Source organism: Rattus rattus, chromosome 6, assembly GCF_011064425.1.
Source record: "Rattus rattus isolate New Zealand chromosome 6, Rrattus_CSIRO_v1, whole genome shotgun sequence".
Taxonomy (NCBI): Eukaryota; Metazoa; Chordata; class Mammalia; order Rodentia; family Muridae; genus Rattus; species Rattus rattus.
This window is the reverse complement of record NC_046159.1, coordinates 144,784,642-144,808,259: the sequence shown is the minus strand read 5'-3', so window position 1 is coordinate 144,808,259 and position 23,618 is coordinate 144,784,642. Positions and strand designations below refer to the sequence as shown.

Sequence of the window (23,618 nt, the reverse complement as noted above, 5' to 3'; positions counted from 1 at the left end):
TTTTGTATGAACCTAAAAGGAGAAATATACTGATTTAGATTCAATTTAATTTAAAATATATTTGGAAAAATAACCCAAAATTAAATGGAAAAAGTTATTGAAATTCATACAAATTTCCTTTCTGATGGAATTATAGATCATTCTGTGTGTTATTTGTTCCCCATGAGGGAAAAAAAAGCAGCCTGCTTATTATATAAGACTCTTTTCTTATTTATTCTTTAATATGTATACAGCCCCATAAAGCTTGAGTAGAAAAATGCCCTTCAAAGTGCTCTGTGAGCCTAAAATCTTGTTTAAATACAGCTTGAGTTTACTTTTCCTTGCAAATGGCGATGACTTCACAAAGCCATAGACATTAGCGTTCAGAGGTCTCTTGGTACCTTTCATTTGTGTTGAATTAAATCACAGGTTTCATTAATTACACAGGTCGTGCGTTTGCCTAGGAGTTAAAAATATTCACTTTCTAAATGAAATAAATGAAGACCAGCTGCTTGAGGGGACCTGGGAAACGGCAGGGCATATTTTAGGATTTATTTATTTATTTTCTTTTTAAGTCTCCGAATCCTTCAAGGGTGGTGGCTGCCATTTCTACGCTTTAAGTTTATCTGAACTTCATTGTGTCTTGCGGCGGGGGGGGGGGACAAAAGGAGGGGGAGATTTAATGCAAAGTGAGCTACAAAGGAAAACTCCGAATAGGATGATCATGTCTGGTCAGTGTGCACGGTAGTGCATCAACTCTACGTGAAGAAAAATTTCACGTACGAACACTTACCTTTATGATCAGAATATAAGTAGGGTGATTTGTTTAGATTTTTTTTTAAAAAAAGCTTATTTTCATTGAATGGAGACAAAAAGGAAAAAAAGAGCAGAAAATTATTTATTTCCTGAGCAATGGAAACATTCAGGGGAATGGCTCACCTCTTTGAGTGTGCACCTGTCGGGTAGTACCTGGAGCAGGAGATGCCATCCCAGGCACAGTAAGGGTCTCGAGCCAGGCAGCAGTCAGCACAGGCGCTGCCGTACATGTCGCAGTGATGGAATCTGACTTGTGCCACAGCAGAGGCTGACCCGATATAGAGCTGTTGCTGCAGGAAACAAGAAGGTTAGCAGAGGTGACTTTACAGAGATCCCTGAAATAGCCCCTGGGTTCCTACAGTAATAACAGAAAACAATGAGCTGTCTCTTTCCTCACATAAGTCACATGTTCACATTGTTAAACACTTTGGTTTTTAACTAACAGACAGAGAGGACTCAGACCTGCAGGCAACTTACCCTCTTTGAAGAAATCTCCATAGAAATGATAGGGGCTGGATCCTAAAATGAATAAAAAAAATTTCATCTTGAGTAAATACAGAAATAGCTGCTTAACAAGAAGTCAGAATAGTTATGAGTGGTTCTATGTGTGCAGCCTGTATCTCTTGCTTTTGTAAATCACTGTGCAAATCAAACACGACTGGAATATACCTTTTAATTATTTTCTAATAGCTGGGCATATGACAAACAACTGTGGATCCTATCCATTTATTCCTGGACTCCAGAGTAAATAGTAACTGTTTTGAATGGTGTTTGTTACTCACCAATCATTCATTTTTAGAATAATAAAGGAAACTTTACTAAAGTGCTTAAACCATTAGAAGTAAACTACGTTTTAGAATACTTGTTATGGCTAGTAAACTTTACTTTTTTTTTTTTTTTTTGATTACTTAAACTCAAGCCTATATGGAGCATGTGTGTATTGGATTGGTCATAAGTCACTGTACATCTCAATTAGTACCCTCATTTTCTTAGGATAACAATAGAGGAAAGACAGTCCAGGGTATAGCATTAGCAGCCTTCAGGTTAGTTTAACAATGCTATTTAACACCCGAGCCTTTTAATGAGCACAGGGAAATCTATGTTAAACGTACGAGCAGAGAAATGTCAGGCAGATGGAATTCACTCTGGAAATCCTTATCCATTCGAAGAATGAATTTTTAAGAGAAACTATTGGATAGTTTATGTTGGTTTTTAAGTTACTCTTTGAATGCATTTACTAAGTGCCTGTCCTTGTGCCATGATGTATGTAGGGAGGTGAAAGAACTTCTTTCCGCAATGTGGTCTTTTCTTCCACCACGCTGGGTTCAAAGTCAGGACAGTCGTATTGGCAACAAGCACTTTTTGTGGCTGAGACATCTCTCATGCCTTAGCGATTTTTGTCTTTCTTATTTATTTATTTATTTATTTATTTATTTATTTATTTATTTATGTGTGTGTGAGCGTGTGTGTGTGCGTGTGTGTGTAAATATTTTTGTAACATTTAGACAATGAAACTCTTTACACAGGAGGGCATTATTCAAGTGTTCATCCAGGTAGCAGTTCTCCTAAAGGGTTATTGTGGAAAAGATACACTGCTGTATACTAGAAATAAGAGTTATTGTCCCAAATGTGAAATTATATCTTACATAGATATATTTGAGGTAGAAGGGAGGCTATTTCAGTAAAAAGCAAAAGGGATGTCCAGTCTGAAGGATAGCCTCATTCTTCGTTAGCCAGTTCTTTCAAAGGAAATCCATTACAGTCATACATAGTCATCATCATTTTTCGATCCTGATATGTCTACCTGCTGAATTGCGTTGTAATCCTAATATCAATACCTGAAGTACGTGCTTTTCTTTTTTCAGACAAATGCAGGAACACACCAGTAAAAGAGCTGCAGTATGGAATATACACATTCCTAGTTGGGTCAATATGGAGACTCTCCAGATCCTTCAGTCTCTGGTCTAAGTAAGTGTGCATCTCACAGACTGTTTAGCATTGTTTTGTTTTGTTTTTATTAGTAACCTTTTCGGTACTCTTTTGGTGCTTAAAATGTGCCGCAAGCATGACGCCGATACGCTATGAAGTGTTTCCAAAACTCAAAACAGCTGTGATATAGTGCACATGTGATATAATGTACAGTTACGTATGACTTAAGCTACATCCAACCATGAGTTATAATGGTATTGATGGTGAGCTCAGTACTATGTCAGCAATGATGTAGACTATGTTCCTTTAAACAGAAACACACATAAAGCAAGGCTGTGACTTGTTCAGATGAAAAGACTGTGATCAGAAATTTGCAAGATCCATGAGGACAGAAATATGAGTCAGGAATTGATGTATGGGCTTAAATGTGGTATCTGTTTTGTTAGTAACACTTCACAGTATATATGTATATATAATATATATGTACTGATTATAAGTTTAAATGAATATATTGTCAAAAATTTGTTTTACTCTTTCCAGATAATTTCAATTTCTTGATGACTTTTTTTCGTGTGTAATTAACATTTTACAGTTAAACACCACATGCTCCTCCTGCCACTGTGCACTATCTGAAATGTGTCACTTAGCAATAGTGTTAATAATATGTTTGTGCAAAATGTGAGTCTTCAGTAGTTGCTCTGGTATTCACATGTGTGACAAGTGTGCCCTTGGGACAGTGGTTGGTTATTGATACATTTTTCTATTGCATGACTATTGGCACTTTTGAACATTCTGACTATGAGAGAGGGAGAGAGAAGCACTAGATTTTAAATTACCCTTCACTTTAATTTTCTCTGCATTCAAAAGACACTAGAGAAAACCTGAAACCAGTACAACAGCTTTCTCTTGGCTTTAAGCTTTGATTGTGCCTGCTATCTGAATCTTGGCCTTAGCGCTGATAACATTACCTTGAATATTTGAAGTTCCTCCAGAATGACTTCCTCCATCCACTCTGTTTCTTGGTTGTAAATTGTGATTACTTTCAGCACTATTCCTGTGTCTGTGAAAAAGCAAATTCAGCAATAATCAGGTGGAAAGGGTAAGGACTCAGATGGCAAACAGAACTGAAAATATGATTGCACAAAACACAGAATCACTGCCAGTTAAAAAACATGTGACTACTTAGACATCGATAACTTCAATTAGCAAGGAGCAATTTTTGCGTACCTCACCAAAAGTTTAAGTAATACATAGTGTTTTTCAAATAATCAGGTTAATACAAAAACAAAATCATAGATTCAGAAATCAAACTCTCATGTTTTAGAATTTTCTTTTGTTATGTATCAGGCAAGATGATACTCTCCTTAAGCCCCCTACCTGGGAAGAAAGTGTGATATGCTTTTTTCCCAAGAGAGGCACACATTGTTTTCTTTTGGTGGTGTTGAACACAGAGTGTACCATATACTAGGCAAATCTGCCACCAGTTGGCTGCATTCCAAGACCTACCTATACTGTTTTTCAAATATCTGGTTTGGGGTAATAAAAGTTCAATGTATGTTAATAACAGAGGCCCTAGAAGATTTTTTCAGCTACTTATTTTCTCTGATATTATTCGTTCCTTTAGATGGTCTGCTCTAAATTTTTAGCTTGAGAGAAAGTGTACATATCAATGAATCTAGAATACATACAGCCATATACCTTTGAAAGAATGGGCTAGCAAAATTTCTCAGTGTGGAAGCTGCTTGCCATGTAATCTTCAGGATATGGGTTCAGCCTCAACACTCCTGTAACAAGGTGGTCAGAGCTGCACCCCTATAATCCTTGCACTAGGCATGCAAAGACAATAACACCTGGGGCTTTCTGTCCAGCAAAGTCTGTCCAATCAATAATCCATGACCATCTACTCACCTTCCATATCTGCCTGCTGTTTTATAAAACTGTATTTCTAGTTTAGTATCATTTTATGTTTATTATTGCTGATATTTTCTTTGTTCTATCTGCTTAAAAATGTAATAATAAATACATTTTACCCATACATATAACTTGTTATGGGTAAAAAATAATAGTCCAAAAATATACTAGACTTTTAGAAGTATTAATCCATGAAATTTTGTGAGATGTCATACATAGAATTTGTCAACTCCTATATATGAGTTAATAAAACTATAATCAACCTTATAGCAATCACCTTTCTTTATCAATAACTGAAAGGGAATAAAAATGGTCACATTTTGAAAATTAAGCACACATAATACATTATGACATCAGATAAAAAGCAAAATATAAGTTGATTTATTCATCTGGAAGCAGTAACTTGGCAATAATGACAGCCTAATATTGTATTAGAACTCGTGCCTGATAATTATTGGGGAGAAATCTACTATTTATTGGCTTTTCCAATTTACTTGTCTCTAACAGCTTAATTTGTTTTTGGAGAACTGTGGCCCAATGTGACAATATCAATGAGTTAAATATGATGTAGAAGATATTTCCTGAATGTTCTAAATGAGCTTTGATTAATCAAATGAGGAAAACAGCTTTTGGTTTGTTGAATATATGCTCTGCTTTCTAAGACATTTAAAACAAAACACTTAAATTATTTTAATCACACTCCAGTCTTGCTTTTCAGAACTTTCTTCACTTATTTTTTAATGATCAGAAATCAGTAGGTGTGGACTAGCAATCAGGTACTTTTAGGTTTCTTACAGAGGTCTGATTTTTATATAATATTGAACTGTCAGAGCATATTATTAACCTTATTGATGGTGATAAAATACAGCCTACATTGTGGGTCTATTAAATTTAGTTTAATATTTTTTGCTTAAATCTTTATTTTTTTAATAAGAAAAGGTAGGAACCTGGAGAAGCATGAACAGAGGGCCTTAGGATTACATCCTCTTCTGGGCCAAAGTCATCTTTGACACCTCACAAAGCAATGTTTTAAGGATGCTTCATCTTTAGTCATCAGGGAAATGCAAATCAAAGCAACCCTGAGATTCACCTCACACCAGTCAGATTGGCTAAGATCAAAAACTCAGGTGACAGCAGATGTTGGCAAGGATGTGGAGAAAGAGGAACACTCCTCCATTATTGGTGAGATTGCAGGCTGGTGTAACCACTCTGGAAATCAGTCTAGTGGTTCCTCAGAAATTTAGACATAGTGCTATCTGAGGACCCAGCCATACCACTCCTGGGCATATACCCAAAAAATGCTCCAACTTATAACAAGGACACATGCTCCACTATGTTCATAATAGTCTTATGTTTATAGCAGCCTTATTTATAATAGCCAGAAACTGGAAAGAACCGAGATGTCCTTCAACAAAGGAATGGATCCAGAAAATCTGGTACATTTGCACAATGGAATACTGCTCAGCTATTAAAAACGATTCCATGAAATTCTTAGACAAATGGATGGAACTAGAAAATACCATCCTTAGTGAGGTAACCCAATCACAAAAGACCACACATGATTTCCAATCACTGATAAGTAGATATTAGCTCAAAAGCTCAGAATACCCAAGATACAATTTACAGACCACATGAAGTTCAAGAAGAAGGCAAGATCCAAGTGTGAATGCTTCAGTCCTTCTTAGAAGTGGGAACAAAATACTCAAGGATACTCAAGGAAAGAAATACAGAGACAAAGTTTGGAGCAAAGTCTGAAGTAAAGGCCATCCAGAGACTGGCCCACCTGGGGATCCAGCCCACATACAGTCACCAAACCCAGACACCATGAAGATGCCATGATGTACATGCTGACAGGAACTTGACATAGCTGTCTCCTGAGAGGTTCTGCTAGAGCCTGACAAATACAGAGGCAGATGCTCACAGCCAATCATTGGACTGAGAACAGGGTCCCCAATGGAGGAGTTAGAGAAATGACTGAAGGGGTTTGGAACCCCATATGAACAATACCAATCAACCAGAGCTCCCAGGAACTAAATCACCATCCAAAGAGTACACATGGACAGACCCATGGTTCCAGCTGCATAGGTAACAGAGGATGGCCTTGTCAGGCATCAATGGGAGGCCCTTGGTCCTCTGAAGGCTTGATGCCCCAGTATAGGGGAATGTCAAGGCTGGGAGGCAGAAAGGAGTGGTTGGGTGGGTCAGGGAGCACCCTCATAAAAGCAGGGGTAGTGGGTAGGGGTTTTCTGGAGGGGAAATTGGGAAAGGGGATATCATTTGAAATGTAAATAAAGAAAATATCCAATAATAAAAAAGAATGCTTTTTATGGTCATTGCTGTGACCAGCGCAGTGCTTCACACAGGGAAGAGGAGTTTTAAAGCTAAGTCGCCAAGCACATTGTGTTCCTCAGAACAACTTGCAAGTCCCTTACCATAAATAAGACAATGTGATGGCGTTAGTTGAAGATACAAATTCATTTAGTCATCTCATCTTTATCAGTGTGCAAATGGGTCAGTGGGGCAACCGGACATATGCAAATTGATACACGTTATCTGAGTGCGAGTTGCAATGTATCAATGCTTTCTCAGGACTTTACCTGTTCCAATAAATAAAACGTCGTACTGGCCGTCCTCTGCTTCCACTCGGTCCACTGCTAGTTGCCTCAGGTTATATTTTCCGTCCGTTTTTACCAGTATTGGTTTTTTATGCACAGGTTTTATGGGCTGATACATTAGTGGATGCATCCTTGCGAATCGGATGGCGTCGTCAGGGTAGTCTTTGGTGGATCCGTACTTTCCTCCATTCACTTTGCTGGCACACTGAAATGAGCACGGGTTAATTTGTTCTTTTTCTCTTACACCTAAAGAGCAAACATGTGACCACTAGCAGGGAGCACCACGCAAGCCAAATAACCTCACACAATGTACAGTGCATTCCATCATAATACGGTGGCTCGGCATCTTTTGTTGCTGAAATGGATTCAGCATTAACATTTTCAAAAAAAATACCCACGTTATTTTTAAAATTCATCATTGAAAAGACACAGAGAACATGGAGTTCTACAGAATGGAAAATATATATTTTGCAGGACAATTTGTGGATGGCAAATGGATGCAAAAATATGAACAAGCGAAATATTTTTTCATGGTTTTAAATTTTGTTTCTTATTTGAAGTCAAATTATAGACGGAAGAATCCGTCGTTCGCTGTTGGTGTAGTTTCGTGGTAGAGTGCTTGAATACATGGAGCCCTGGATTGAGTATAATGTGGCACAAAAGGAAAAAGGAAAGAAAAAGTAAAGAGAATAGAAAAGCGAAACGGAAAAGGAAAGAAAAGAGAAAAGAGGAAAAGAATAAGGGAGGACCCACCATTCATCAAAACCACGACTTTTACTAACAAATGTTTAAAGGATCACAGTTTAGCAAGGTGTACACCCGTTCTGGGGAGCTGAGGAATGGAGGATCCCATGTCTAAAGGCAGCCTAGATACAAAGAGGGACTTTGCCTTTAAAACTAAATGAATGAATGAATAAAGTGACCATGATTGTACAAAATAGGGTTCTCATTATTGGAACCAATGGGGTCATGGTTTCTGCTTTCTGACATCATAATTCTAGCATTTTAGTTCAGAGCTATTTCAACTCCATCATCACTAGTTAAGAAGAGAGACTCTCTGTCTTGTCCTGATATAATCGGCGTGATTTTTGTATTATTTTATACAGATTTGAAACCGGCAAAAGGAACAACTAGTTACTTGCTCTTAAATGTTGCAGTGCTAAGACATACAATCCAGACCATCATGAGGCATACTCAGGCTGGTCTTTGCTTGCAAACAACTGCTTCTCACTTTCACATGTGTTCCTCCAGAATCAGCATGGCCCAAGAGTATCTTGGCTTTTTTTTTCTAATTTAATATATAAAAGCAGTAGTTAAGTAACCAGGTTCCATAAAAGGGGGCATTTATAATTGTTTGTTTTTAAAAATCAGTCCATATGCCTGAATTTGGCATGAATTGTGCACTTGCATGCACTTGCACAATACGTTATTGGAAACATTTTGGTCTACCTTGGAAGAAGTTCAACAACCAATCACTTCCTCCAACATTTTCTAAGGCCATGTGGTCTCAAGAAGCATTTTCAGCTAAGCCAGAGTACTGGGGTTCCCCATTTAAGTTGCAATTTCAAGCAATAGAGCAAAATAAATATACTTTGTGTCTTATTGGAAGTAATAACTTTAAGTCAGTGAGGGTGGTTATCATGATAAAGCTTTACACTTGCTAACGGAGGTAAGGTTTGCTGTCATTCGGAGATTTGTCCCTACAAAAACGATTTCTCTATGAGTTTGGGGTAATCATGGAATCAGCATAGTCTCCCAATCTCTCCAGCTGCTTGCTAAAATGAAGATTTGGACCTGTTTGACAAGCTAAATATTTGCACACTGTGACTCACACAAAATACACAGCAGTGGAAACTTTTTCAGCCTAGTTGCCTATGTGATCAATGAGCTTAAATTTATATCACCGTCTTCATTATTGTGAGCTTTCGACATGTCCTAACAGAAAGGACAGAAGTTGATATAAATAGTTAGGGCTTTGATAGTATGACTGCAGAAGCAAAAGATTGAAATTTCCTTTATTCTGCTAATGGAACAAAAGAGCAAATCTGTTCTGGGGAACAGAGAAGTGAACACAGATATTAAAGTATTAGAACCAAAAAAGAGTTTATTGTTTTAAAGTAACACGTAATACTAATTATCCTCTCAAATCTCAAAGAAAACTACACTGTGCCCATTTTAATGAATATTTCCATGCTTATCAGCACACGTACAACTGAAAATTCAGCTACTGGACTGTCATATCAGTGGGGTTTGCTAATGCTGCTAAGATATAGCCACTTAGGTAGCTTGTAATGCAAGCTTATGTCCCTTGCATTAAATAATTAGCATAAAACTCAATGTGTCATTGTTAGCTCTTTACATTGGAACATTCTTATAGATATGAAATTCTTAAGCACTTTAGCTGCAAAGTAAGATAGAACAGGTGAAGCGAAGACTTCAAACATAAGAAAAGTATATTCAGTGATTACACTTACAGAACCAGGCCTTGGGTAGGGGACCTTTCCTTCATACAGTGACCAGTGATATTCAGGGCCTTCTTTATGTGCATATGGGCCATTAAAGGCTTCCCGGATACTTGACATGTGATACACACATACAGCATGGCCTCTAAAAATATTGCTGAAAAATAAAAATTAAGAATTTACTTAGTCAAATATACCAATATATGTACATTAGCATAAAGTCTTTTGAGTAAAGAGCACTTATAGAATATTCTAGAAATCTTAGCTATTATAATATTTGAAGTAATGAGACTGAAAGACTTGACATCCCTTCATTTTCCACTTACTAAATGAGTAAATGACATTTTAAGGATAAAATTGTGCAACTTCACTTTGTAATTGTTAAGTCCTATATGTTTTTAGTTTATTTGAATTATTTTCACTTGATTCTCTCTCTCTCTCTCTCTCTCTCTCTCTCTCTCTCTCTCACACACACACACACACACACACACACACACACACACACACACACACACACACACACTCTCTTCCTTAGGGATAGCATGAGCTACAGTGTGTATGTAGAGTCAGATATTTTCAAGAGTCAATTCTCTCCTTCAACCGTGTGAGCTCTAAAGATCAAACCACGGGTTGTTAGACTTGGAAGCGAGTTCTGTTCCTGATAAGCCATCTTTCCAACCTCCCTCTTTATGTCCTTTTAAAATATTATTAGCAATTCGAATTTGTCATTAAAAGTAATTTTTTCTAGTTATTACATCTTGAATGTTGTTTTTTTTTTAACTACAAATTCTTTTGTATGTTACTAGATTTCCTGGTAACCTTTGCCCTACTTTGCAGCCCGGGGTTTTGTAAATAGGTCGCTGAGTTGTTCAGTTATGGAAACATTATATAAAACTCATATACTTGATACACATATGTAGCAGAGATCAATGATTTTTAAAATGGAAAGAAGTTCTGCCTTCAGAGGACTAAGATCATCATTTAGTGCAAGCCATTGGAAGCATCTGAAATCTCGTTTACTCAAAAGCGTATGTGATATTACTAGAACAGAGGGCCGTCATTTGAAAGAAGTGCACCATTCTGCAGCCTCCACAGTATGTGAGTTAAAATAAATGATGTTTGTGAAGGAGCTTTAGTAAATGTAAACTCTGTGCAAATGTATTTCCTGCACCCTGGGCCAGCTGTAGAACAGCAGTCATGTTACTGTCTGAGGACATCAATTCACACATTTTATAACACACCTTGAAGCAATTGGAAATGCCTGTGATACTGGCAAAAACTAGAGAGTCTCAGCTGAAGTGGCAATAAACCTTTGATCACCATTCTGCAAATATCAGGCTCCATGGCAGGTACAGCTGGGAGCTTTTTTCCACTCTCAGATTCATATATAAATTGAACAAAGTTGAAATCGTGGAAGGAAATCATGGCTTTGATTTCTCTGAATGATCCAATATGCTATCAATTTGGAGATTTGCTTTTAAACTGATCATTTTAACCAATGGAAAATATACAGATTATCTCATAGAGTTTATCATTTAAGGAATTATCATGTGATGCGAAAATTATTTTCTGGCATAAGAAAAATGAAGTAAAAGAGACTGCCTGTGTATTGTGTTAACTACCAGTATATGTTAACTTTTTAAATTTACATCAAAGTATAGTTAATAGAACTGTTTTCCATATTAGGGTGTGGAAGAAAAGGTCTTGTTACAATGAGATACTTTTTCAAAGAACATTTTAATCTTTTGAATTCAAAGTGATCATTAAAAATCACCTGTAGAGCCTAAGGAAAAGCATAGAAAGACCACAAGTAAGCACAAGGTACAAGGTCATATTGCAATTTGTGGTTAATTCACTGGTAATTAAGTACTAAATAATATCACTCCCTTTCTACAGAAATACTGAGATATTTTCTTCTTTATTCTTAATGCTGCCATTTTCTTTTTGAAAGACATTCAGGGAAATATATATATATATATATATATACATATACACACACACACAATTCATTCTAGGAGTATTTATTTCACATATGAATATAAGTGATATATTACTTTACAGTACTCTTTCACAGATACATAAAATTCAAACAAACAAAAGAGAAAAATAACACATCTATAAGCTCTAAACTTAAGCACTGCATTTCGGACAGAAAGCAGATGACAAGGGTTTGTTCAGTATGCGTCTACCTAGGATGAAGACAGTCAGAACAAAGGTGTGACAACGTTCCTGACTAAGGACTCAGGATCACTTCTTGGACATGGGTAGCAAGTATTAGTGTTGTGGGGTATTTGATCCCAACGTGAACCTGAGATTGTGTTGTCCACTCGAAAATCCTACTTTTTGTTGTGGTGTAGCTCAGCCTTAGTATACACCTTTAATCCCAAACGGGGAAGATAAAGTTACTTTGTACTTTGCACCCAAGTTTGGAAGTGATGTCTAATTGAGTGGCAGACAAAGAGACAAATCACAGAAAGATCTGCCAGAATAGGATATGCCCAACTCCCATGAGAACAGAAAGAAAGACAGAAAATTAGAACAGATTGCCAAAGTTACTGTGAGGCCAAGGAGAGTAATTCAGTGAGAAACTGAGAGAAGCCGGATCGAATCAGTCATCTTGGAGAAGAAGCAAGAACAGCGGGGTTTATCAGCCAACCAGAGATCAGAAAGAACTAGGAGTATGTGAGCTTATTTAACAGTAAGTCTTTTTTTTTTTTTTAAGATTTATTCATTTATTATATATAAGTACACTGTAGCTGTCTTCAGATACACCAGAAGAGGGCACCCTTCATTACAGATGGTTGTGAGCCACCATGTGGTTACTGGGAATTGAACTCAGGACCTCTGGAAGAGCAGTCAGTGCTCTTAACCACTGAGCCATCTCTCCAGCCCCCTTAACAGTAAGTCTTAAAGGCTGAAACCATTCTAGGCCTAGATAAGACTGTGGGGAGGCTAGAAGCATCCAGGACTAGGCTTGGGTTTGCAGATGGAGGCAGTAAGCCTCAGAGATGACAATTACATCAGGTGAATAAAAGTTATTTTACATATGAGAGCACTGATATAAACTGAAGTTGGAAGGGAAAGTCATTTCCAACAGTCACAGTGAATAAAAGACCCAGTGCTAAGAACTGCCATATAAATGCTGAGATCTGTCAAGGTATTGTTTGCTATGGGAAAAATAAACATAGATTCAAAAAAAAAAATACCCCTAAGCTGAAGCTGAACATTTCCCGGAGCACTTTGAAGGCCTGAATGGATTAGAAATTTTCATCTGAGAAATAAATAAAAGGATTACGCTAGACTTGACAGCATAAGTAATATCTCTCTTTTTTTTTTCTATTTTTCGGGGCTGGGGATTAGAACCCAGGACCTTGCGCTTCCTAGGCAAGCGCTCTACCACTGAGCCAAATCCCCAACCCCATAAGTAATATCTCATAACCTGACCAATAAGAAGCATCAAATGGTTGTCCATGAGTGATTCAAGGAACCAGAAGTGTAGTTGCAGGGGGATGACGGGATGCTACAAACAAAACAATAATGTCTAGACCGAGACTTTGGCTTTGAACCTGAATGACAGACAGCTACAGTTGAAGGGAACGCAGGAGAAACTGGACACTTACAGCATACAGAGGATGGGAATGACAATGGGGACACCAGTGTTTCTGAGTAATGTACACCACAAAAGGACCTGTGGTGCGGCAAATCTTCTGTAGTGTTTTATTGACTGTAAAGTTCTCACCTGGTAGTATTAAATAGTCCAAATATCACTGGATTCTTGGGATCTCTGGTAGGCAGTAAAAACACATCCTCTGAAAGAGCGAAAAACCATTCCATCATTTTGTACTTTTAACCTTCTACGCATGCAAAGAAAATGTTTTTATGTAAAATAATACAGAGCTGTAGATTTTAAGACCCGATTGCCCATCTGACAGCTGTGACCAGGATAGACCAATGAATTACTTATTGCTCTGTTCTGGGTGATGTAAGCTGAGTGGCAGAGAAGGACCCAACAGTGCCCCTCTACAGAAGAGAGATGGGTCATTTTGTCTTGCAACCCTTCTGCCTAGGAGGTGGGTGACCGGATCAAAATGAATAGATAGACATTTGTCTTTTTGGTATAGAGCTCAAATACCACAGGAGACATATTTTTCACCTATGCCTTAGAAAGTGATGGTTGTAGAGAGGCATGTGTGCAGAAAAGTGAAATGTAGATCCTCCAGTAATTGTTACCTAATTCATCAAAGTGTGTGTCAATTCCATTCATCCCTGGTACTGAGCAAACCAGCCGTGCTTTGAGGAATGTGCTCCACTTATTCACCAGGATTCTCTGTCCTCCCATGTCATTCTGTGAAATCAAAATGGACAAATGAGGACCTAAAGGCTATTTACCAACCACATTTTAATATGGTGCAGTGAGCAGAGGCTTTGGCTCTTTTCGTCTGTATAAGAAAATCGAGCAAAACTCTCAGAAAGCAAATAGTTCCTTCTCACGTCCCCCTGGCATTGCCTTCTCAATGCAGTACTTTTTAAAACAAAGATTGCTTTAACTTTAGTTTCACCCAGTACATGTATGAGGGTGCTCCAGCCAGGAGAGGTCATCTGATCCCCAGGATTGGAGTCACGGCACGGGTGGTCATTCACTGTTTGCTGTGGGTGCTGGGAAGTAAATTGAGCTCTTCTTCAAATGCATTGCGTATTCTTAACTGCTAAGATATCTGCCGCCTCTCTCAGTGTAGTACTTTCATTCAAGTACTCTCAGTATATTGTCTAACTACCATACGTATCAATATGGTTGCCTTTTCTAGATGAAATACTGCCTTTATGGTTTAGTAACCCTGTCTCAAAAATTTGGATGGAACATTCCTTTTACTTCCCTTGGGAAGGAAGGCTTAAGAGACAAGTCAAGGTGACTGCTATTTGCAATCGCTACACTTTAGGATTTCATGATTGTTCCCAGCTGCGTACGTTTGTATTTATATGTAATGTATGTTACTTTTATTAAATGTCTTACTAAATGCCAAAGCAACTGCATTCTTCCAGTTTTGTGTTTGCTTTGCATTTTTACTCCAGATCTGAGCAACTGATTGGTTCATATCCAGGCATATACATCCCCAAAAGATGGTGATATTAATACAAAAAAATTGGTTAAATAGAATTTAAAAATACAGTAGAATTGGGCCAACATGGTGGCTCCCAAGGTTAAGGAATCCCTAACAAATCCAGGGGATCTGACTTCAATCCCCAATACCCACATGGGGGCAGGGGAGAATGGATCTTTTTTATCTATCCATGCACATGCTACGACATGCATGAACAATAATACACACAGAGACATCTATGAACACAAGCAAATGAACAAATGCATATAATATTTTTAAAAATATAACAAGCTATTTTGGGGGATATTAAGTGCTAATTTTGGGTCACTATGTAACATGGCTTTGAAAATGAGAAAACTCACCAGAGGTGAGCCTCTTTTACAGTGAAACTCTAATTCGCACTAAAGTTACTATGGCTATAACACCGGAATCTTGGTTTAGCAACTACCCGGTTACGGTCTACAGAATACTACAAGATACTATATATTTCTAGTAGAAACTGACAAGAGAACGCAAAGCCTCATGGGTACAGAATGGCTGTGGATCGTTGAAGGGTTGAGAGATGGGAGACAAATACGATCAAAGCCTCCTGTAGGAAACTCTCCTGAGAACCAATGAAATGGCAAAGCAGTGTAAAACAATGTAACAAATTCCTGGCTCTACACTCGGAGGTGAGTGAGGTAAACTGGGGTAAGAAAGCATAATGGCACGGACTCGCCAGCCTCACCACGCACAGCCGCCCCACTCGGGTGTAGATTGTGTGGGCATTGTTCTCTGCCTCCAACGCCTTCTCAGTGAAGAAGAAGTACATTTTGTTGTCCTCTGGGTCTTCGTTATCAGGAATCATATATGAACCTACAAATTTTGGTTCTACAGAAAAAAAAAACACATTAGAATGTAAAAATTATGCATGTAATGGTACAATGACAAAGTCACCCGGATAAATTACTTATCAACTGATTGTCAAAGTTTCACCCACGTGTGAGAAAAACCTTCTTGAAAGTATTAGATGATTATTGAAACCTAGATCATTACTCTCAGTTTATGTGCAAATCAAGAAACTTTTTAAAATGCAATTTAAATAGAAAATGTAAGAGTCGGGGTTTCAGTGAACATCATAGCGTTCATTGCAAACAAAACATCTTGAGTGAAGAAAAGCAGGAAGCATTATGGAAACCATCCATGAATTTTGTCTCAATCTATACTAAATAAATGAACATGTTAAGCTCCACATTAAAAGTTAAAAGTATATCATATTTATTTTTAATTTGAAGACCACTTATTAAAGTGAGGAATTTAAGCTTTTGCCTTTATAGTCTACAAAATCTGAGTAGGTGGCTTTGATTGATATGGTACTGAGCATTTAAATAATATATATATACTATATATATGGATATATATATATATATATATATATATATATATATATAAAACCTGGAATCTTCACTCCTAGATATACCAGTATAAAACTCGTATATATGAACATGTACGTAATATTTATGTTTATATGTTTGTATATGTGCAAGTTTATATGTAAGATTGTGTGTGTGTGTGTGTGTGTGTGTTTGTGTGTGTGTGTGTGTTTCTGAATATCTGGTTAGGAGATGGTTTGGATGCTCCTAAAGTTTTATTTATCTCTAAAGTACAGCATGATCCTATTAAAGCAAGCAGGGGGCACGATCGCTGCAGCAGCAATGCCAATTAATGAGACAGGCAGAGGCTATTAAATGAGTCTCTATTTTTCCTATAGTCAGCTTGTTCATTTCATTTAACTCTTAATATCCAAGCATTGCTCTAAATAAATTTACTGCATAATTAAGGTATTTTATGCATAAAGTAATAAACATGTATTTCGGACCGAGAACATATATGATAGCTAGAAAGGCTATTTTGAGTTTATATTTTATTATCAAAACGGCAGACTCAGCCATGGCCTGTAGACGTGTTTTCCACTCTGATTCCTCACTTCTACCTTTCAGTAGCCGCTCATCGTCATGCTCAGTGCGAATATGGCCGAGCTTCCCCAGGCTGCGGAAGATCGCTGAGTCTCGGTCCCAGTAGTCACTGTAGAGTCCAGCAAACAGTTCATTACCTGCAGAAGTGACCCAGAGGAAATCAAGTCAATGTCTGTCCTCCAATCTGAGGGTAGGTAGAAGACACTGTTATGTCAAACATACCAGTTTAACACACAGCCAACGCAAGGCCACCAACACTATTATCTAGGGCAGGAATAAATAAAGCAACCAAAAAGTGATGCCCAGCCTCTTGGCTGTGAATCCCAGGCACCATTTTCTTTCTGAACCCAAGAAGCGGCAACACTCAGTGTTATTAGGAGAAAGGCACTGGGGGACACGGGTGATCCCGGCTGAGACCTATTTGGTGGTATTGCCTGGGCCCATATTATTTTAGTAAGCTTCTTTCAACCTCCACACTAACTGTTCTAAGGTTATCACTGTATCGGGATTACATGTTGTTCCATTAATTCAAGTGCTTCTTACATCAAATCTGATGCCATTGATATGACTTTACCACATTAAGTACAGCTTCTGTTGAAGTCGTATCTGCAATCATCCAACAGGTGAGTTTATAGCTGAGTCAGAAGAGACTGGTAAAGAGCTCAAGACTTATCTATCTTTAGTCAGAGCAGCATGACTGACTGACCTTAGCTAAAGCACAAGAAGAAGCCACAGATTAAAAAAAAAAAGTTTTAGGATTATTCAAATGTCTGTGAGATCTCAAGAAATCACAACATATTTTTTTAGAGAAAGAAATGAAGACATCAACAGTAGCTTAGGAGGAGAAAACAACATTCTTTCCTAAACAAATAGGAAACAAGAGGGCATGACCGAACCTTAGAAATGTCATCAGCTATGAGGCATGGGGACTTTGAATGTTCTTCCTTCTCCTAACCACAGAGGATATAATCCCTGTGCATCAGTTAGCCCAGGAGGCCTATTCTGAGCATTCCTGGTCTCGCTGTCCTGATCTATCCCAGATGAATGTCTCTGGCAAAGAAGCAAATAGTCACAGCATATCTCTGGAAATAGGAACTTCATTTAGAATGGTTAAATTATTCCGTTGCTGTGTGCCCAGAACTCTAGCTGGCATTAAAAATATATACAGAAAAGATGATGCTTGAAAAATACGTTATTGGGTTCTTTTTTTTTTTCTTACACTTGTATACATTCCTAAGCATGTGTGTTGGCATGCACTAGGCTGCAAATGTGTTTGCCAGTATGGAGAAGTCAGAGGTCAAATTTGGATGGTACTCCTTGTGTATCTTAGTTTTTCTTTTCTTTTCTTTCATTTTTCTTTTTCACCACCACCACCACCAGCACCGTCCTCCTCCTCCTCCTCCTCCTCCTCCTCCTCATCATCATCATCATCATCATCATCTTTCATCATCTTTCATCATCATCTTTCATCACTACCTGAGACGAGTTCTCTCACTGGGATTTGGGTTCACTGACTACTGGTCTTCCTGTCTGTGCATCCATTGATTAAGAAAACATGCCAGGCTGGGCTGTTTAGATACTGAGACTCAAACACAGGTCCTCATACCTGTGGCAAAGCACTGCACTAATTCAGCTTCTCCTTAGCCCCTAGTGATGCTCTTCAAATACTGAAACTGTGTTCCTAAGTGCATACGTACACTTGTGATTTACAGAACTTCAACGTTTAAAAAAGTTCACCATAATCCTACTTCTAATTTAATATGTCATTTTTGCTATAAGTTTTGAAATTAATACAAACAATGCTACTACTATTAAAAAATTTAATCAGTGGCTTGCTTGCTCAGCAGTTAAGAGCACTGATTGCTCTTCCAGAGGCCCTGAGTTCAACTGCTGGAAACCACATGGTGGCTCACAACCATCTGTAATGGAATCCGATGCCCTCTCCTGGTGAGTCTGAGGAGAGCGACAGTGTACTCACATACATAAAATAAGTAAATCTAATTTTTTTTTTAACCAAGTATATTTACTCAATTGTGAAAATTGGAGATACTGCCTACAAATTTAGTTTATGGGATTTGTTTCAGAGTTTGTGTTGTTGCTTTTGTCTAATGTAAAATGATTAAAACTTTTTTAAAAATTTCAAATTATCACATGCATTCCTGTGGTAGAAAGTTGGAAAAGTAGTCAACTGAGTTATATAAGAGGCAATTCATAAAGATATTTCTTTCCAACATGAACTAACTATTGATTTAAAAAAATACTTGTTTTGTTATACCAGTGAGAAATAGGTTAAGGGGTCATAAATCAAACTCAAAGTTTTTTAAAACTATTTATAACTATTACTGCAATAAACCAATTTTCATTATTTTTTAAAAATAGGAAATATAAATGAGACACTTTTCTGTCTCCAAAGCACATGATTGGTGTTTAAAAATATATATGGATAAAAACTGTATATGGTAAAAGTAAATGTAGTCTTCTCACAAAAGAATCCACTCTTTAGTTATTTATTTTCAGTCTCCTATTTGCAGTGTACAACAAAGCATGCGAGATTCAGTTTTCAACGTAGGCAGAAACAATTTTCTAAAGCTGCCTTGAAAGGGGCAAGTAGAAACGTACTCTATGAACTCTAACTTGAGTATTCGCCCTTTCAGTAAGTCTAGTCATCACAATTCTGTAGCCAGGACTTCAGGACTTCTAAGAAATTATCCTATTGGGCTATGTGCAGGAAAATAATCAAAGTCCGCAAAGGTGGGACACGTAGAGGAGCAAGTAAAGGCAGCTCCGGACTCCAGCAGAGAGCGTTCCTGTCAGCAGCCTGCTCTTCAGTCTGGACATATACTCAACATCTTGTCAAACTTTTAATATAAAAGCTTTTGTATTTTCTGAAAATGTTACAGCAATGTTTTGCTTTACTTTATTGGGGGGGCAACTGCTACTTTAGTGGAATGTACTAACTATATATACAATTATTATTATATATAACATATATTATAGTATATATAATATTATATGTTAATACTAATATAATAACATAATATATAATAATATATAATAATATAATAATTATAATATAATATATGTTATATATTTATATATTATATGTGATATAACATAAGACATCGACAACAAATAATATAGTTATATATGTAAAATTGTACATAATGTATTATATAATTATATAATATCATGTACAATTATATGCATATAATTCTTTACATATATAGGTATATATGCATGGCATCTTCCTATAAGCATCTTCCACTTTTAACTTATACTACATTTCCCCTACATCAATTTCTCAAATTTATGCTATTTTCTTTTGTAACTATTGTTGTTGTATATATATGTATTTGTGTGTGTGTGTGTGCTTTTGTGTGTCTGTCTTCTACTGAACTCATTTATTATGGATCACATGATCAGAAATGTAGATAGGGCTGACCTCTTGAGCATAGGAAATCAGGAGACCCTCCAGAAAACTGGCTCTCTCTTTCTCCCTCAGTAGCCAAACCTAGGCAAGAACTCACAGATAGGCCACAGACCTTAGAGAAGAAAATATTATTACCATTTTGGTAACTCAACCTAGATCCAACTGTTTCTAAATACGAATCTTAATCGCTACAGATCAGAGCAGCTCTGACTGCTTATCAAAGAAATGTCTTTCTGTCGTGAACAGAGGCTCTTACAGAAATCCATAACTGATCAAAGGGCCGACTTAGTGGCTCTGAAGTACCAGTCCTGCATGCAACATCTACAGAGGATCAGGAAACATCACAAAAAGGGATGCACAAAGATCATTGAGGCTAGAGAACCCTGAGATCGCCCGAAAAATAAAGTCCTCTGGACACGACAGTGACATTGTGCATCTCTGAATTCTCGACAGCTTGGATGCTTGGATAAGTAAACATTCCAGCATGAATGCAGGATGGGTTCACAAGACTTCACTTGAGGGCATAATTTTCATAAAGCAGGAAAGAAATGGAAAAGCAAATGATCAGAATGTTCGAAAGCAGCGAATCAGGGTGAAAAACGGCGAGTGTCCAGTTCACTCCTTTCGCCCTTGGACCTATATTGAATTTTCTCAAGAAAGCAAGTTTTAATGCAGAGAGAGGTCCGCTGTGTACCTGTCAATTATCAATGCATGCAAAGTGAGAGGTGTGATGGTGAGGGAATAAGATAAAAGAGGGATAGAGTCTACATTGAGATATAGATCTATTTCTATGAAGAATAGATCGTTAAAATATTGTGATTATTTTCCTTTCCTTCAGTTTCAAAATTCTACTTGTACTGATCAAGGCCAAACAATGACCATATCAGCCAGTAGATGGCAGCGTGACGTTAGCAAATAATATCTCATCTTGGCAGGCGGTGTGCTCCAAGACGATATACGTTCATTTTTACCCAATTTCTCCTTTTGTAGTTAGATGAAAGAAAATACTTCATGAAAAATTCAAATAACTAAATATAAACTTTTCAATTTAAACTTCAAAGGAGCTAACCAGGTGCTAAACACCATAAGCTATGGAAACAACCAAATGTGTTTTGGTTGGCATGTTAGCTGATCCTCAGAAGGAAACGTTTCTGCTTTCATGTTTATTATCACTGTGAAAAGACAACAAAAGGAAGCTATAGTGTGTAGGTACTGTGTTTGCCAAACCATTCCCTGCACCCTTCCTGCCCCCCCCAAAAAAAAAACTAAAAGGAAGATAATACATTACCAAGAAATATAAATAAACTAGAATTAAGCTTTAGGTATGATTAATTAATAATTAATTACATGAGAGAAACTGTTCCTTATTATATTAAAGAAAATAAATACTTAGAGAAAGTAAATATTTTTAAAAATACTTCTTAAAATTATAAATATTTGGTGTCATTAAAGTGTCAAATCAATATTTTGCTATTCCTAGAATGAAACACCAAATGAGATCTAGATTAATGTTATTTTCCTTACTTAAGAAAGGAAGCAGAGTTATGTATGGAGTAAAATGTCTTTTAGTGGTTCAATAGTAAGAGCTTAAATGTCCAAGGCTTTAGATTTCTGTGCCCTCTGACCTATTGTCATAGACAAAGTTTTAACTTATATCCAATCTATTTTGATGTTTTTGATTTTTATGCCAAATGGCGTTTCTTACTGATATAGAACTAGATTTGAATGGTAAGTGATGTTGTATTAATTTTAGGTAGCTAACTGGTTATACATGAACAGAAGACACATGTTTTCAAGGCATTTTGACAGCAGGATATAACTTATTATATCCAATACTAATCCTTACCTATAGGCAACATTATGATGATTATGATGAGTATAACTCTGCACTGGAAACCAGCTGAATGTCCAGCTCCAAATCTTCAATTTGACCCTGAGAAAACCATTTATTGTCTCAAAGTCCTGGTCACCAGTGGAAACCATGGGGTCTCACCTCTACTCCCTGGGCCATTTCTATGGCGACTCCTCATTTCCTTCACAAACCCTTTTTGGATTGCTTGGTGCCACCATGAGCACCGTGCTCACTTCTAACATATCAATCATCTGCTGTGTTTCAATTGGCTCTTTGTGTTCTTGAAATTATACTCCGCCAATGTCTGGATAGTGATGATACGAGATAAACGTTTATTGAATCAATGGATACTTCAATGAATTAACAATCACATGTATCTAAACCTCCCTTTAGGTGTTAAAAATGCTATGAAACATGATAGAAAGTTCTCAGGGTAAGACTGGATTTATTTTTACCTGAAAAAAATGTTTTTAGAATTTCACTCATGAGTACAGTAATTAAATTATTTCCATTTCCTCAGCTCTATCCTCAAACTCCTCTGTGCCTCTCCTCAAATTCATCGACTAATGTTTTAGAATGACTGCAGGGAAAAAAATATCAATTGATAGGAGTCTATCAGACATTTATATGAATTAAGGAATTCTTGAAATTTTATTTTAATCTTAATATTAAAAACAGTTAAGAACATTATAAAACTGTTAATTCTGTTAATTAATATTGTGACATTAGGATAATTTCATAATTTAAAATCATGAAGCCTGAAATTCCATTATTGCTCTGGCATTTGTCCACAGTAGTTGGAGTCTCAAACCTTGTGGCTATTGCAAGTCTGTGTATATAATAAATTGCAAATTCAAAATTCCAGAGAGAGAGAGAGAGAGAGAGAGAGAGAGAGAGAGAGAGAGAGAGAGAGAGAGAGAGAGACTATTCTAAGTTATATATGAAAACAAATACACTGCGAAGGTAAAATATGCAATAAACATTTTTCTGCATAAGTTTATTCTTATAATGGGATTCTATTTGTAGTTTGGACCTAGTGCCCCCCCCTTAGTATTTGAAGAAGTGCAATTCCCAATAGTTATTTGCAACCTTCTTATTTTATTTAACTCAGAGGATTCTCCTACTTATCTTATAAATGCATGCTCTAAGAACCATAATGATGACCAATTCATCCGCCTTCTGAATGATAAGTGACCATCCATCCTGAAAGGCCACAGAGAGTGAAATGTCATTAGTTAGTTAGCTGTTTGGGGCGTTTTGGTTTTTTTCGTCTTGCCAATTGACTAGCCATAATCATCAATGTTAAGAAGGGACAAAAATGTAAAAGAAAAGTGTGCTCATTAGCCGATACTCACGTCTGTGTCTGTATTTTTTTGGGAGGCAACCAGTGACATCAATCAATACGGTCACGGTCAATTAAATTCATGAGGGACATGATGAAGACATGAGCTTGAAGAGTAGGGATATTTTTAGGGAGACACTGAGTGTTTCTTTTCCTTTGCCTTTTATTTGAGGGAATAGTTATAATATAAGCAAAGGATTTAAATAGCTCTTTGGAGACCCAGCCATG

The 23,618-nt window shown here is 37.1% G+C and overlaps 1 protein-coding gene across 1 annotated transcript in view; it reads right to left on the bottom strand.

Annotated features, from left to right (window-relative positions):
- The window catches only part of Sema3e (semaphorin 3E), a 250,760-nt gene that overhangs the window by 19,588 nt on the left and 207,554 nt on the right, over positions 1-23,618 (bottom strand). Inside the window, 9 exon segments of the mRNA XM_032907052.1 lie at positions 919-1,085; positions 1,273-1,314; positions 3,693-3,784; positions 7,233-7,455; positions 9,725-9,869; positions 13,452-13,521; positions 13,943-14,057; positions 15,539-15,681; positions 16,784-16,903. Coding sequence (XP_032762943.1) covers positions 919-1,085; positions 1,273-1,314; positions 3,693-3,784; positions 7,233-7,455; positions 9,725-9,869; positions 13,452-13,521; positions 13,943-14,057; positions 15,539-15,681; positions 16,784-16,903 — 1,117 coding nt within the window.